General features: G+C 37.6%; 1 protein-coding gene across 3 annotated transcripts in view; it reads left to right on the top strand.

Annotated features, from left to right (window-relative positions):
* LOC117933708 (protein ARABIDILLO 1-like) overlaps nucleotides 1-17,266 on the top strand; it is a 60,554-nt gene extending 43,288 nt beyond the window's left edge. For all 3 annotated transcript variants that reach the window (XM_034855206.1, XM_034855205.1, XM_034855204.1), the window contains 5 exons: nucleotides 6,852-6,915; nucleotides 11,076-11,251; nucleotides 16,041-16,262; nucleotides 16,519-16,603; nucleotides 16,726-17,266. In XM_034855206.1, coding sequence (XP_034711097.1) covers nucleotides 6,852-6,915; nucleotides 11,076-11,251; nucleotides 16,041-16,262; nucleotides 16,519-16,603; nucleotides 16,726-16,902 — 724 coding nt within the window. In that variant the 3' untranslated portion in view covers nucleotides 16,903-17,266. The remainder of the gene's footprint in view (nucleotides 1-6,851; nucleotides 6,916-11,075; nucleotides 11,252-16,040; nucleotides 16,263-16,518; nucleotides 16,604-16,725) is intronic.
* The last annotated feature ends 611 nt before the right edge of the window (nucleotides 17,267-17,877 follow it).

The following is a 17,877-nucleotide window of genomic DNA, read 5'->3' as shown; positions in this document are numbered from 1 at the left end:
AGGAGAGAAACACACTGAACTGAGGGAGGACATTAATCTCTGAAGGAGATCAATTTCTGAATCGGTAAGATTGCGGCGAAAATTTAAATTCCAAGCCAATGGAAAGGAATTGCCAAGGACATTTGAAACAATGAGATTTTTCACAGAAATAGCTCTATAAAGATCAGCAAATTGCGAGCACAAAGATTGGTTACCCCACCAAAGATCTTCCCAAAAGCGAATTCTCTCCCCATTGCCCACCACTAGGCGAACAAAAGGGGAAAATTCCTGGAAAACTTGAGCAATAGCCTTCCAAGGACATCTGTGTGACCATCTAACCATCATGTTGGCGTCCCATCCATTAGGATGTGTCCCATATATACTCACTATAACCTTATGCCAAAGACCACTTCTTTCTCTAGGGAACCTCCAAAGCCATTTCCCTAAGAGAGCAATATTTCTCAAAGAAATCTTCCTAAAACCCAAACCTCCCAACTCCTTTGGTCTGCTAACAACCTCCCATCTGACAAGATGATCTTTCTTCCCTTCCCTTGCCCCAGACCACAGAAAATTCTTTTGCATCTTCTCAATCTTTGAAGCAATTGAAGCTGGGATTTTAAAGAGGGAGAGGAAGTAACTAGGGATGTGAGACAAACAAGACTGAATTAAAGTAATCCTCCCTCCCAAAGACAAATAGGCCTTTTTCCAACCATCCAACCTTCTCGAAATTCTCTCAACCACCGGGTCCCAAAAGCCTATTGTCTTTGGGTTCCCTCCCAAAGGAAGACCTAAATAAGATAAAGGCCACTCAAACACTCTACAATAAAAAACCGAGGCCAGACTAGACAATAGCTCCTGCCTAGTGTTAATACCTGAAATGATGCTTTTCTCTAAGTTGATTTTTAAACCAGAAACTTGCCCGAAAACCAAAAGGATAATCTTGAGGTTTTGAAGATGTTCCAAAGAGGCTTTAGAGAAAAAGATAGTGTCATCTGCAAACTGTAACAAAGACACTCTTGTCTTATCCCTCCCCACAGAAAAACCCTCAGTAAGCCCAGTTTCCTTTGCTCTGAACAACAACCTACTCAGAACATCTGCCACTAAAGTAAAAAGGAAAGGAGAGAGAGGGTCTCCTTGTCTCAAACCTCTAGAAGCCTTAACCCAACCCTTTGCATTCCCATTAACTAGGATTGCAAAACTAGAAGAAGACAAACAGCCCCTTATCCACGATCTCTATTTCTGGCTGAACCCCTTCCTTTGAAGCACATGATCTAAGAAGCCCCAATCCACATGATCATAGGCTTTCTCAAAATCGATTTTGAAAACAATTCCTTCCTCCCCTGACCTTCTTTTCTCATCCACCACTTCATTGGCTATCAACACAGCATCTAGAATGTGTCTCCCTTCAACAAAGGCTCCTTGAGAACCAGATATTGTTTCATGAAGAACTTTGCGTAACCGCCTTGATAAGACCTTAGCAATTATCTTATACAAACTTGTAACCAAGCTAATAGGTCTATAATCTGAGATTTTAAAAGATTGACTTTTCTTAGGCACCAAAGCAATGAAGGTCGCATTTGTACTTTGGTTTATTACCCCATTGGTGTGGAACTCGAGAAACACCCTCATAAGATCCTCTTTTATCACATCCCAACACTCTTGATAAACTGCAATAGTAAAACCATCAGGACTAGGGGCCTTTTCCTTATTCAATTGGAAAACTGCCATGCGAACCTCCTCTTCAGTAAAAGGCCTATCTAGCCAAACTCCACTCTCTCCAGAAATAGGGACCCAGTCAATTCCTTCAACCCTCCAAGACTCACCTACAGGTTTGGAATAAAGATTCCCAAAGAAATTAACAATCTCCTCAGAAATAACCTCAATGTTGTTTAAAGTCTCCCCCCTCTCAGAAATCAGAGACTTAATGAACTTCCTACTTCTCCTACTTGTGGCCACTCTATGAAAGAATTTAGAGTTACAATCCCCTTCTTTAATCCACTTAACCCTAGATTTTTGTCTCCATTGAACCTCTTCCTTTAATAACACATCCTATAACTCCCTTCTTCTTAAGGTTCTTTCTAACACCAAATCAAGATTCAAATTCTCTTCTTGTTCAATTAGATCAATCCTACCTAAGTCCGTAAGAATGAGCTTTTTCCTCTCTTTTAAATCACCAAAGGCCATTATATTCCACTCTTTCAACTTTGACTTAACAAACTTTAATTTCCTCATAAACTTATGACCTTCCCACCCTTCACCCGTACACTCTTGCCACCAAACTCTAAACTTCTCCTTAAACTCAGGATGAAGCAACCACATATTCTCAAACCTAAAAGGAGTCGGACCCCACTTTAAAGGATTAGTTTCCAAACAAATAGGGCTATGGTCAGAGGTCCATCTAGGAAGCGCCTCTTGAAAACTTTGAGAGAAAAAGGTATCCCACTTAGAAGAAAACAAGAACCTATCCAATCTCTTACAAATAGGATCAACTTGCATGTTTGACCATGTAAAAGCCGCATTCCTTAGAGGGGGGTCAAGCAAGCCACTCTCCCTTATAAACTCATCAAAACACCTCATGTTGAAAGTTAATCTGGTCCCACCCAATTTCTCAGATATCCTCCTAATAACATTAAAATCCCCTCCTACACACCACCTTGGGGATGTTAGACCATATAGGTCTTGAAGCTCCAACCAAAAGTCCTTCCTCCACAACGGATTAATCGGGCCATACACTGAAGTTAACCAAAAAGATCCTTCCTCACCAGAGTTAAACTTCACAGTTACAGAAAAGGATCCTAACACCTTCTCTGTACACTCGAACTTACTAGAATCCCACAAAATCACAATCCCCCCTGAAGCCCCACAGGCTGGAAGAGTAGCCCACTCCAAGCTCTTGCCTTTCCAAACACTGCTCACAAACCTCCGGTCCCAAGTTTCCCTCTTTGTTTCCTGAAGCATCACAATATCTGGATTTTAAGTACTTAAAAACCTTCTGACAGTCCTCCTTTTCTTCTTGGATCCTAATCCTCTCGTATTCCAGCTTAAAATCTTCATATAAACCAAAAACAACCCAGCACAACCAGCACCCAAACCTAATCCTCTCCTCGGTTTCCAGAAGCATTTTTCCTCTTCCTTCTGAAATAAACCTTGTCCGCAAAAGACTTACTCTGGTTTTCTTCTTCCGCACCTTTTCCATTTTCTCTGACAATTCTGATCCTCAAACTCTCCAAAACCGACTGAACCTTGACCATATTTTCAGGCATGAGTCCCTCAACCTAAAAACCTTCCAACGGGAGGATGGGAGGTTCTAGGATTGGGGACGGAGCCTTCCCTGAGACACAAAGCTTCTCTGGGCTACTTAGAGAATCCTTAGATAAAGGCCAGTCTTCAGAATTTCGGTTAGAGATTTCTAGGGGAAACGCAACTCCTTCAGAACGGGACACGCCAACAGGACGACTGGGCTCAATAACAGCAAATTTCGGAAGGGGACTACGCTGAGAGACAAGGCTTGACTCCAACGGAATCGGAGAAAAAGCTTGACATCGAGAAGGAAGAACCGAAGAAACAGAGGAGTCGGAAAGAATATTTGGATTAAAAGCCCCAACCAAAGGAAGACCCTTCTCAGAGAGAGCTAAGGAAGGAGGACATACCTTTTTTACCCAGTTGCAAGGCGAGATCCCTTCGTCTCCCTCTGTCCCCCCGGTGAAGTGTCGGGATTTTTCTGAAATAGGAGAAAGGGCGCCCTTTTTGAAGACCGATCTGCCCCAAATAAAGCCTCGATTTGCTTTCGGTGCGCCATCCCCATCTAGGTTGCGCTTTGGGGCAAGAGACGTCACCTTTAGGCTCGGCGGCCAACTCCTCACCTTGCGTCTTGCAGTAACTGAGTTGCCTTTTAGCTTTGCTGACTCTTGAGAATGTGCTATCGGCATCACTTCCTTTGCAGAGGTTCCTGATCGCTGAAGCTTTGAAGACGAAGGCATTGCTGGGCCACCATTAGAAGACTCTGCTTCAGTTTCGTGGACTGGACCCGCAAAAGGCCCAATGTTCTTCTCCTCAAAATGGGCCCTAGCAACACGGCCTTTAAAAACGGCTTCTGGTTTTGATGGCCCGTCAACACTTCCTGCCGTTGGGCCCAAACAGCTCTTCCCCCTTCCTTTCTCCACTTTAGTAGCTGAATTTGAAACTGAAGACCGAGCACAGGAGCGATGACGATGAATTTTTGGTAGGGATGGATAGAATAAATTTAATGGTTTATTTCTTTCGCAAGGTTTTGGTTCTAGTCAATGGCACCTTTTTGTGTTTTTTCAAAGTTTGAAGGGATTGAGGCAAAGTGACTCCCTTTCTCCTTTACTTATTTGTTATAGCAATGGAGGCCCTTAGTAGTCTACTTGTGAGGGCTAAGGGAGGTCATTTTCTGTTGAGTTTAAGGGTAGAGGGGATAGGAGGAGCTGGGGAAGGGATTTCACATTTATTGCTTGCATATGATACTGCTGTTTTTTGTGAGGCTTTTGGGTACTCATGTGGTTTGAAGCCATCCCGAGTTTGAAAATTAACCTTGATAAGAGTGAGTTGATTAAAGTTGGGAGGTAGACAATATAGAGGAGTTGGCCTTGGAATTGGGGTGTAAGGTGGGTGAACTTCCAACCACTTGTCTAAGGCTTCCTTTGAGTGCTCCTTTTAAGTTAGTATGGGTTTGGGATGGAGTAGAAGAGCAGTTTTGTAAGAGGCTTTCATTGTGGAAAAGGCAATATATTTCAAAAAAGGGGAGGACTGTTTTGATTTAGAGTAACTTAGCCAATTTGCCCATCTACTTCATGTGTTTGTTTTCCGTCCCAAGGAAAGTTAGATTGAGGCTCAAGAAGATTCAAAGGGATATCTTATGGGGAGGCAGGGCTTTGGAGAGAGAACTTCATTCAGTGAAGTGGTTTTTTATCCGTATGGAGAGAAGAAAAGGTGGTTTGGAGTAAGGAGACTATTTTTACTCGATAAAGTATTGTCATGTAAATGGAGTTAGTGCTATGTAGATTGTAGCCAAAAGGGGAGCATTTTGGAGACAAGTGATACATGAAAAATATGGAGCAAAAGAAGGGGAGGTCTTGTGAAGTGAGAGGAGGGTATAGGGTTGGGCTATGGAAGGCTATCAAGAAGGATTCGGATACTTTCTATAGTAGAGTATCTTTAATCATGGGACATGGGAGGAGTGTGAAGTTTTGGTAGGACAAGTGGTGTAGGGGCCTTTGTATGCCTCCTTCCCTTCTCTATTTGCTTTCACCTCATCAAAGGACGCTTGGGTGGAAGATTTGTGGGAGTAGACACAAGGGAGGGGTGAAACCTTTGATTTAATAGAAATCTTAATGATTGGGAGCTTGAAAACATTTATCTTTTTTTTGCTAAACTTCAAGGCATGTCAATGAGTGGAGAGGAGGATAAGTAGTGTGAACGGTTTTTTAGGATAGAAACATTCCTAGTGAAGTTTCTTTATGTTATCTTAAAGACAAGGAGCCCTACTTCTTTCCAAGCAAGGGTCATCTGGAAGCCATGGGCTCCATCCAAGGAAGGTTTTGACTCTTGATTAGCTACAGAAAAGAGGGTGGACACTGGTTAACAGATGTGTCCTCTCTAAGATGGATGGGTCAATTGGTCATGTCCTCCATTGCCACAAGGCAAGAGTTCTTTCGTAGGTGTGGTTTTCTTTGTTTCAGGTTTTTTGGGTTCAGGCAGCCATGGTGAGCGAGACTTTGCTTGGGTGTTATGGTTCTTTTGTTGGTAAAAAGCAGAAGGTCTGGAGAGTTGCTCCTTTATGCATATTTTGGACTTTGTAGGAAGAGAGAAATCGTTTAAGAATGAGGAGATAGATATCCAGAGTTTGAAAAAAAACATTGCTTAGTAATATTCTCTTGTGGTTAAATTTGTATATATGTGATGGTTCAATTTCTCTAATGGATTTTGTTGAGTGGTTGGGTACTTATTTAGGGAGGGAGGTATTTTTTGTAATCCCACTCTGGTTGCTCCTTGTCTCCTTTTTGTTATACTTTCAGTTTATTTTGTTGTGCTTTTACTTTATTAATGAATTACATCATTGCCTTTAAATAATAATCATAATAATAATAATAATTGCATTCAAACTTTTTTTGCCCAAAGCAGCTTAAAAACCAATATAAAATTCGGTACCTAAATAAAGCATAATTCGGTAAAGCTAATTATAAACATCAGTATGGTGGATGCTGGGATCAAACTCTCATATTAGTGAGTTTTGAGAAGTCTGTTAACAAAAAGAAAAAATTCATGGCCTTGGCCACTCTGTCCCATTATTTACCACCAGTTGCTCCAAATGCCACAACCTCAACTATGACTGTAGTCATGTTGCAATTTGAAACCTTGAATAAAGCACAATGCTTCAATATCAACCATGATAATGACAGATGAGACTAGTGACAATTGATATTTCTCATCAACTAGCTCTATATTACCTTGAATTTTCTCAAACATACCACTTTCAATTTGTTTTCTTCAACAATTGACATGTTGCACCAAAATTTGCCAACATAATTTTTTCAATTATGTTATTTTCCTTTTCCTTGTAACTTATTGATTAAATGGGTTGTTTGGGATTTGTTAATTGGCTGCCTACTTACCTTGATGTGTAAAGAACAAGTGAACGTACATCTAGCAATGAAGGTTTGACTAAAAATTACTTGGTTCAGGAACTGTACTGTGTATAGGTCCCTGTGGTATTCTTGTTGGTTGGTCGTTTGATATTTATTACTTTTATCAGAGAAGTATGTTAACATCTGTTGTGGCTAAAGCTCATATTTCAAACATATTGTAACATAATTATTAATGTTCACCTTTTTTTTTCCTTCTTTGTTTAGTATTGCCATTGGACGACAGGGAGGTGTTGCACCCCTTATTGCATTGGCACGTTCAAATGTTGAAGTAAGTGTTTCTTAAGGCATGTTGTACAGGAATCATAGTGACCATTATCATTGTCATTAGAAGCAGTATAAATATATCTTTTGTCCTTAATATTGACTGAAGCAATTGCAAACAAATTCTTCTAGAACACTTTCATTTACAATTGAATATTTGCATCATAATTACATGATTTTACTCCTCAGTACATGAGTTTAAACTGTATAACAAATAGAGTACATTTCCCTCTCCAACTTGTATTGGCCAAGTTTTGGGAAGGCCCCCATCTAATCCCTAAATCACCGACAAGGAATTTGGCTTCAATCACAGAGGGCTGATATAAGGTTGAGAATCAGTCGTAAAACAATCTCAAACCTTGATAGTCTGAGTAAATAGTGGGATTTTTGTAGTTTGGTTATTTGCTTTGACCTAGAATCATGAATAGTTTAGGCTATTGTTTATTTTGTACTCGTTAAATCTTATCACTAGCAAGGGCATGTTTTTACTGATGGTTAGCTTTTTGTTATTTAGTTTGACGTAGAATCTTTAAAGTTAAACTGATAAATAGATTAACCTATTTTTTTTATTTTGTCCTAGTTAAATCTTATTATTTGCAAGGACATGTTGCATAAAAGAAAGCCACCTAAGACCATGAGCATTGTGTTCTATACTAGGGGGAAATTGTGGACCACTTTTTCCTCCATCATTTGATTGCTCAGAGACTATGGTACATGTTATTCAGGCAGCACATCATTTGATTGCGTTGGTTTCTATAGGAGAAAGTGGTAAAAAATTCTTATTCAATCAGTTGTTACAATCCTAATTTATATCCTATATTTACAAAGAAATTTAAGGAAATTAATAAACTAATAATCCCTATAAATCATGACGGTACTTATAAATCAGGAATTATTCTTCCTAATCTAATTTACAGTTATACACAATTTCCTAATCTAATTTACAACTATATACAATTACATAAATATATACAAAAAACCCCAAATAGGAAAATTCAGCTTTCTAACAGTTCCTCCTATAGTTGTGGTTATCTGGAGGACATAGTGATCTTTACTTTTATGAGCTGTGGAGTTTCTATCAGGAGCTGGGTGCTCTAGTAGGGGGCTATGAGACTATGCTTGTTGTTCCAAGGGTGATTAGGTTGCACAAGATCATAAGAATCTTTGAGGATTAGTGGAGATTGGTGGAATTCTTGTGGGACGCTCTATATAGTAACCCATATCTTTCTAGGTATTTGTTTCAAGGAATTCCTAGAGATTCTGTGTCTGATTGTGCTAGATCAGAAAGAGGCCTGCTCCAGTGGGTGGATGAGATTTGTTTACATTGGTAACCCCATTCTTTTGGCTGTCTAAAGTTGGTTTTTGATGTCTGTTCCTTGGATAATCCGAGGCAATTAGATATTGGGAGTATCTACAGATCATTGTGGCAGGCTGGTGAGGACTTCTTTTCCAAGCCAAAGGAGCTAAAGTTAGGAATTAAGGTTGAGATCCTAGTCTAATTGGGGGGCTTGATTCAGACAAGGACGCTGGAATTTCCCCACCATCTTGGTGGAAGGAGATTTAAACATTCTTATTTTGTGGGTAGGGGAAAGAGGCCCTTGGAATTGTTGTTCTTGTTGAATTGATACTTATTTTGTTGACAGCATTCTTATTCCGTTGACAGTTCAAGGAGTTGGCTAAGTCTCCTTGTTGGATTTCTAGGTCAGACAACCTAGTTGCAGATCTAGGTGCATTGATACTTGCGGCCATTGTGGGTGCTTCTTGCCTCATTGAATTGCTGTTCTTGTTGATCTTTTTGTTGTTCATTTATGCTGCCTCTGTGAGCCTACTTTCTTGGTTGTTTAACCATTCCTCTTTCTCTTGTATTTTGATAGTCTTTGGTTTTGAAGGATTACTTGTCCTTCTTGCAATCCCTCTTCATTAATACATGGTTTCTATGAAAAAAGGGATATTTTGAGAACAAGCAGTTGGCCTTAAACGATCACTGTTTTTTTTATCCTTTATTAATATTATGTTTAACTAGGAGAAGTTATGTAAAAGATTTACACCAAAATGTGACCCTATAAGTTGTGAGCAAAAAACCTAATACAAACAAACTAGAAGCAAACCTTTATAACAATATATCACAAAAATCCCTAAAAAAGTGATTATGTGAGCACCAATGCTAAAGCTTCTCACCTTCAACTATGCAGCACAGATACTTCTAGAAGGGAGTCATATCTGCATTTGACATTGTGTTGGACATGACACTCCCGGACACATGAAGGCACATCTTGATTGGTGAAGTACATTAAGATTTTTTTTTTCCAACTTCATTTACAGTGCAATACAGATCAAACACTTAAAAGCCATGTAGAAACATTATTATTTTGCCTTAAATATAAAAATGAAATGAAACATGACTAATGCTAGAACTATATGAAATTAAGTAAATGTATTATATATAATTATATACACTACTCATATCAATCTTCTTGTTCTAACCTCTGCAATTGCAGTATAATGATTTAGTAAAGTTAATAAAACATATGTAACATATTTTATGTATGAAATTTTATATTTACAAGCCCTTGATGTGTTCATATCTTACTTTTTCACAACCTATAGTCAGAGGATATATGAGTTACATTTTTCTGTGTCTCATGGTTGTGTCTATGCTAAGGCAGCCCTTCAGAAATTCAATCTCCATAGAGAAAAAACATATATGCATTTTGAATTTATTGCTGTTAGTCCTAACTTAGAAATATGCATTGATTTATTATGATCTTTTCCTTGTGTTGGTTGTCAGATGTCACTCCAGCATCAACTAAAATAGAAAGGAAGAATACCTCAAATGGGGAAATTGCTTTTGCGATTTTCTCATACCAATGCTAGTATCTTCTTGATACTGTACTCCTTCCTGCTTTCACTGTGTACAAGGATTGAAAATATATGCCCAACATAAAACTTGCTTGGATGTCTTCTTGGTTTTTATTAAGGAGTTCAGCACGGCCTGCCTATGAGCTTCCTGATTTTCTGTTTCTAACTTTGAAGCATATGAGGAATGCACCTATCTAAGATCTGTCCTCCTCAAACAATGGTCATATTTTCATGGTCCTCTCCCAGCCTAGAAAATCCAAGAAAGAAAGGGTGTTGAATCCTGATCCACCATTTGGGTCACCCAAAGCTTTTGCCTCCTCCAGGCCTTTCATTAAAGCTAGAATCTCTTCTCCCTTGCTAAAAAGTTCCACTTTTAAAATGAATGCTTGTTTTCTATTCAATAAAACATTCTTATTGAGTCAGAAATTTAAATTCTAATATTGTGGAGATTGTGTGAAGATTGTGTTTTTTATTGGCCCCATGTTGTTCATTACATGACTATGGCTCATATTGGAGATTCTGAAAGCAATTGATTTCATATTCCAGCCTAGAAAATCCAGCCATTCTTGCTTTGTCCGCATTATTGTGATTAAAGTTGTTCCAATGGACCAAAAATTTGTTTTTATGGTCATGATCTTAAATTGGAGTCTCCATACTGCTCAATGCAGATTGTTATTTTTGGATAAATAATAAATGCCATGACATGTAAAAATGTAAATGAAGAGTATGCACAAGGTAAGTGTTAGAGTACATACATGATATATGTTTTGAGCCCAAATCTTAAAAGTTTAAGCTTTTAGGTAAATTGGTTGTTCAACGTGGTATCATAGCCTTGTTTGGTAGGAGGTCAAGTGTTTGAACCTCACTACTATATTTATTTACCCAATTTATTAAGACCATGTGTAAGCCCAAAAATGGAGTCTACACACGAGGGACAGTGCTAGAGTACATACATGATATACATTGTAAGCCCAAATCTTATAAGTTTAAGCTTTTAGGAAAACTGGTTGTTCAACAGTAGGCAATGAATATGCTGCTTGTTTGAAAATATTGCAAAAGTACCTCCTCTATAGTGACAAACTAAACCCATATGAACATAAAATCATTGTTGAATCTTGGCAGAATACAGAAATGGATGTCCATTCCAATAAGAATCTTACTACTCTTCTTGCAAGGTCATTATGAAATCTATACTCTTGCAAAACTGCAATAATACTCGATGAACTGCATTTGTGGACCTCAGGACAAGCTCTTCCGAATTAATTAACTCAATATTAATTAATTTTTTTGTATTTGATCTGTTTTCAGGATGTCCATGAGACTGCCGCAGGAGCACTCTGGAATCTTGCTTTCAATCCTCATAATGCTCTCCGTATAGTGGAGGATGGGGGAGTTCAAGCTCTTGTTAATTTATGTTCTTACTCACTATCAAAAATGGCACGCTTCATGGCTGCATTGGCATTGGCATACATGTTTGATGGAAGGTAGATCATCAATTCATTTTTCTGCATGTTATAACAGAAGCATATAAAAACAAAGACATGTTCAATTATATGCAAGTCCTGAGGAGCTTTCCTATTATGCACCAAAAGAGGAGATAAATTACATGAAAAGGTGATATGATAGCCATAGATAACCTGGAGGAGGAATAACCTATTTGACACTAGGGCTATCATCCGGTGTCAGTTTGCTCTGGACACTTGTTCTTTCTTGTCTGAATCTATAATTTGTGGAATAATAGTTTTTATATTTACAGTTCGGAAATATTATAGTTATTGGGAACTGCAGTTACTATGGCTGTAGTGTTCATTTTAGCATGGTAGTGGATTAGTAAATGTTCTTAGGAACTTTTATGATTTTTCCTTTAGGTTTTAATTAGTGGTTAAAATTAGTTTGATTTAAAGGGTTAGGATTGAGGGAAACTTCCAAGAAGCCCATTAAAAAGTTATTAAATCCAAATAATCCATGAACATATTCTTGTATTTAAGAAACCCCAAAAATTGAAATCTTATAGGGGGAAATCTGAACTATTCAAATCCAGCTATTATCTCATAAAGACTGGCATTTTCCTGGCAACGTAGCCTGTCCTGTAACTTTAAGTCACCTGACAAGATCAAGGCAAGATCATTTCTGACTGTCAAAAATTAAAGCCTAATAAGCCATCCTAAGTATAGGAAAAGGATCCACTTTCTTTTGCTGGATGTCAAAAGATCCTATTTCGAAAGAATGCTATCTTGTCTCTATAAGAATCCTGCCACACTCGTCATACAACCAGGCAAGTTTTTACTTTTTCAAGTGTCTGGAAACAATTTGCCAGAATGAGGTGTTTCAATGATGAGGTTTTTACTTTTTCAACTAGGCAAGTTTTTACTTTTCCTAGGTTAAACCCTAGCATGAGGTGTCTTGATGAGTTTATAAGAGAAAGCCAGCTAATAGATCCCCCTCTTAGAAATGCTACTTTTACTTGTCAAATCTGCAAACTTCTATTTGCAAGAGGTTGGATGGATTCTTGTTCTCAAATGAGTGGGATCAATTCTTCCCTCAAAGTCTTCAAGAAGCACTTCCTAGATGGACCTTGGATTATAAGCCAAATTAGCTTGGATACAAACCCTTTTTAAGTGGGGCCTGACTCCTTTTAGACTTGAAAATATGTGGCTGCTCCACCCTGATTTTAAGGAAAGATTTAGGTGTTGGTAGCAAGAGTGTCAGGTTGATAGTTGGGAAGGTCATAAATTTATGACGAAACTGAAATTTATTAAATCTAAGTTGAAGGAGTGAAACGGAGAGTCGTTTGGAGATTTAGAAGAGAAAAAGAATGATATTCTTTTAAACATTGCTAGGATTGACTTTATTGATCAGGAAGGAAAGTTGACTCCTGATCTCTTAACTTTGAGAGCCATAGGAAAGTGGAATCTAGAGGATTTATTGTTAAAGGGAGAGGTTCACTAAAGGCAAAAATCTAGGGTTTAATGGTTTAAAGGAGATTGCAACTCTAAGTTCTATCATAGAGTGGCCAATGGGAGGCGAAAAAGGAAACTCATAAAATCCTTGGTGTCTAAAGAGGGGGTATTTCTAAACAACATTGAAAATATGTTAGAGGAGATTTTGAATTTTTTTGAAAAGCTCTACTGAAAACTATCAAGTGTTTCTTGGAGAATGGAAGGTTTAGAGTGGTCACCCATATTTGGAAAGAGTGTTGCTTGGCTAGACCATCCCTTTTTTGAGGAGGAGGTGTGCCTTGCTATTTTTCCAACTAAACAAAGGAAAAGGCCCTTGACCCTAATGGTTTTACTATTACGATGTATCAAGAGTGCTAGGATGTGATAAAAGAGGATCTTTTAAGAGTGTTTTTAGAGTTCAACAATAATGGGATAATAAACCAAAACGCCAATACCACTTTCATTGCCCTTGTGCTAAAAAAAGTCAAACAACCAAAATTTCAGATTTCAAATAATTAGCTTGGTTACAAGTTTATATAAGATTATAGCTAGTCTTATTAGGGCACTTAAGAAAAGTACTTAATGAAATAATTTTTTTATCTCAAGGAGCCCTCGTTGAGGGGAGAGAAATTCTAGATACGATTTTGATAGCCAATAAAGTGGTGGATGAGAAAATGAGGTCAACAGAGGAAGGGGTGCTCTTCAAAATTGATTTTGAAAAGTCCTACAACCATGTGGATTGGGGTTTTTTTAAACAATGAGCTTGAAAGAAAAGGCTTTAGCACAAAATGGAGATCCTGGATTAGGGAATGCTTGTCCTCACAAATGCCAAAGGTTGAGTTAAGGCCTCTAGAGGACTAATACAAGGAGACCTTTTTTTTCCTTTCCTTTTTACAATCATAGCAGATGTCCTTAGTATGATGATGACCAGAGCAGAGGAAATTGATTTATTTAAGGGATTCATAGTTGGTAGGGATAAGGCCAAAGTGTCTGTTTTACAATTTGCAAATGACACTATTTTCTTCTTTAAAGTCTCTCCAGAAATTCTGCAACACCTTAAGTTAATCCTTTGGTTTTTAGGCAATTATCAAGATTGAAAATCAATTTAGAGAAGAGTACTCTTTTTGGTATTAATGTAAGCCAAGACTTGATATCCAGGTTGGCTTTGACACTTGAATGTAGAGTTTCAAAGTGGCACTATCTTATTTGGGTCTTCCTTTAGGAAGAAATCCAAAGACAATAGGATTTTGGGACCTAGTGATTAATAGAATCTTGACGAGGTTGGATGGGTTGAAAAAGGCTTTTTTGCCTTTGGGTAGGAGGATAACCTTAATTCAGTCATGTCTCACATCCTTAGCTATTTTCTCTCTCTTTTTAACATCCTAGCTTCAATAGTCTTAAAGATTGAGAAAATGCAAAAGGATTCCCTTTAGTCAAGAACTGAGGAGGAGAAAGATCATCTTATTAATTGGGATGTAGTGTGTAGGCCAAAGGAATTTGGAGATCTGAGAAGACTTCCTTGAGAAATTGTGCTCTCTCAAGGAAGTGGCTTTGGAGGTTTCCTAGGGAAAGTTGTAGTGGGGAATGGGGAGAGAATCTAATTCTAGGAAGATTTATGGTGGGGAGATGAACCTTTGTGTTCACTATTTCTAGGTCTTTATAGAGTTGTTTCAATGAGAAATCTTACCATCTCAGTCATCCTTGGTAATTCCTATCCGTCGTCTTGGAATTTTAATTTCCTACGCAATCTCACTAATGTAGAAATTGAACTTCTCAAAAAACTTATGTTTTCACTAACTTAAATGTACTTGTCTCTTTCTATCGTGGATTCAAGAGCTTGGTCCTTTTTTTCCTCTGGTTCATTCTCAATAAAATCTTTTTTCACACTCTTGTCCAAGTCCTTCAATCCAATCCCGCTCATCCCGACCAAATTTATTTGGAAATCAAAAGCCCTTTCAAAGGTCAAGGGCGTTGCTTGGTTAGTGATGTACAAGAAGGTAAATACCAATGACATGCTACAAGTGAGAAGACCCTACAACTCTCTAAGTCCTCAATAATGCATTCTATGCAAGGGAATAGAGAATCAATTGACCATCTTTTTCTACATTGCCTAATAACATTAGGACTTTAGTATAAGCTCTTCACTTGAGCTAATATGGATTGGGTTCCCCCTAGGAGTATTGGAGATATGATTATTATCTCATTTAGAGGATTAGGGAATTCAATCAAAGGCAAGACTCTTTGGCAAATGCTTTGCCTCACTGTGCTGTGGATTGTGTGGCAAGAGCAAAATGTTAGGATTTTTTAGGAAAAGTGCAGATTAGAAGGGATGTTGTGGGATCTTCTTCACATCTACTCATTTTGGGCCTCTTGTGATGTTGCTTTTAGAGGAATTCCACTTAGCGTTATCAACTTAGTTGGCTTTCAGTTTGCAATTTGAAAGGAGTAGATAATGTTGAGATAGTTTGATTCTAGTTTTTGAGATATTTTGTACAAGCCTTTATTTGTAGTTATTCTTGTATAGTGGAGTATAGTCTTATTGTGATTAGGTTTTATATTTTGGGGGAAGAAGCTCTCATCCTTCTCTCAAACTTTTATTATTATCAATATATAGTTTGTTTCTGATTAAAAAAAGAAAAGAAAAATTGCAGCTTTTTTTGTCTATCAACAATAGTTAAAGCCTTTTTCATATTATTAGATCCTATCCACTTAGCATGTCTTACTCATATTTTACTGTAGCTTAGCTTTTTCTTTCCATGCTAACTTGTGTCAAATCTCAAAAGATATCTTGATACCAGATTTGGGATTCTGTCCTCTGCACCTATGATTGATTTTTTTTCATGATTTCGCATTGTCCACGGGTATTCTCTGAAGCTAACGCCAGTGATATATTTGTCTTTGACTGGAAAAGTTTTCATTATTTTAGAAAAATACTAACAAAATTGGGTAGTTAGAATATTGCAATGTTCAGTATCATTCTGATGAAGATCATTCCATGAGCTATTTCTTTTTGCACCAGAACTACTGTGTTCTTGAAAAATTAAAATAAATATCAATAAGAAGTATTTCTTTCAATTCCCTTACTCCTATCTCTCCCCCTTTTCCATGGAGGCGGTTTACTTTGTACCCAAACCCATGCAAACATTGATTCTTGAAGGAAACAGTATGGAGAAATTTGAAATGACCAGCCTACTATTTTGCACGAAAATAAATGGCCATGATATTGTGATAAAAAGACTGAAGAAAGGAAACATAATAAACTAAAAATGGAAATGTTGTGCGAGCTTTTGTGCTTGACTGATGTTTGTACTGTGGAAAAATGTTGATGAAACAGAATGGATGAAGTTGCACTTGTGGGGCCTTCATCAGAGGGTGCTTCAAAGAGTAGAAACATCAATGGGGCTAGAAAGATGGCCTTGAAGAATATCGAAGCATTTGTGCTTACATTTACAAACCCACATACCTTTGGTCTTGCTCTTGCATCATCAGCCCCCACAGCTCTTGTACAAGTCATAGAGATGGCATGCATTCAAGAAGCAGGCCATCTGAGATGCAGGTTTTCTTATTTGACCTTCTTCTTCCTTTACTTTTTACCAACTTCAAATTCAGAAATACTGTTTCATTTGTAATAAGAAGGATATATTTTTATGAAAAATATATAATAAAATTAATTCATAAACTCAAATACATGTATGATGTTAACATCAGCTTTTCAGAAGGAAAACTTCTCTGTAAGATCTCATCTAATGTTTTTCACGTGTTTCCTTCTATTCATTTTTTGCTTTCTGTTTTTTATTTTGGTGTTTTCACAGTGGGGCTGAGATTGGAAGATTTGTAACCATGCTAAAGAACCCTTCTCCAGTGCTCAAGTCATGTGCTGCTTTTGCTCTTCTCCAGGTAAACCAAACATGCTCCATCTCTTTCTAGAATGTTACCATTACCATATTTCTTTCTGCAATTTGATGGAGATTACAGACTTCTAAGGATTTGGTACCATTTATGAATATATTCGGTTGCAGTTTACCATCCCAGGCAGCAGGCATGCAGTGCACCATGCAAGCCTCTTGCAAAAGGCAGTAGCATTGCGGACCCTGCGTGCTGCAGCTGCAGCCGCAACTGCCCCTGTCGAAGCCAAAGTTTTTGCAAGAATTGTACTTCGAAACCTAGAGCACTACCAGGTAGAAGCTTCAATTTGAAAACCAATCTTATTTGTTGATTCCCATGAATTCTTGGTCTCCCCCATTACAAAATCAAGAAACTTTGAAGCCAGACACAACCTTGACTCTCTGCAACAGAGACTAACCAACAAGAATTTGTCTCCTCGAGTAGGGGATGGGAGATAATTGGAAATAAGGATGGATTCGGCTTTCTTTCCCCAATAGATCTTGGGTTTTTAAGGTTGTTTTATATGGTTTTGTGTGATTAAGTTTACTTTCCACATTTCCATATCAAAATTTGATAATTGAGCAGTTTACATTTCATATATTCACTGCATTTTTGGGTTTTTTCTACTACTAATGATAATGAACGAGAAGCCCCATTTTGGTCTCCTCCTTGATATCTCTCTTTGCAAAATGCTCAAATTCCGCTCAAGTTGTAGTTGAATTTGGTAACTGCTTTCTGACTTCTCTTTTTGGCATGAACTCCTGAAAATGAGAGTAGCTCTTCCAAAGTAATTAAAGGTTTTAGGTTTTAGCACTTCTATTGATAGTGTTTGCATCCATTCATAGTCCATTTAGGAATGATTTTGATTAAAAAGTTTTTAAACTCCTAACTTTTTTGTTAGTAGTACTTTCATTAAAAACATTTTCACAGTAAATCAGTACTTTGGATAATTTGAAATAATAAACGTGGTTTTCTGGAATTTGTCAAATATTTTATTTGAGGATGAATCTCAATGATGAACTACATGGGGGAAGTTCCCCAAAGAAAGATATGCTACCCTTCCCCCAAAGAAAGACATAATATCCTTGGAAATTCTCATAGTTTATATCCTTTTTTTCCAATAACTTTTCAACAAAGAATAAAAATCACAAGCAAGCATGAATACAACAATACTCTCTTATATTCTTTTCTTTTGACAACCTTTCAAAAAAGAACGAAAATCACATACAAGCATGAATGCAACAATACATTTACAACGATTTATAAATGTAAGTTGTATGCAAATG

This window comes from Vitis riparia, chromosome 16 (assembly GCF_004353265.1).
Source record: "Vitis riparia cultivar Riparia Gloire de Montpellier isolate 1030 chromosome 16, EGFV_Vit.rip_1.0, whole genome shotgun sequence".
Lineage (NCBI taxonomy): Eukaryota > Viridiplantae > Streptophyta > Magnoliopsida > Vitales > Vitaceae > Vitis > Vitis riparia.
Note: the sequence above shows the minus strand (reverse complement) of the source record. Positions and strands in the feature narration are given on the sequence as shown.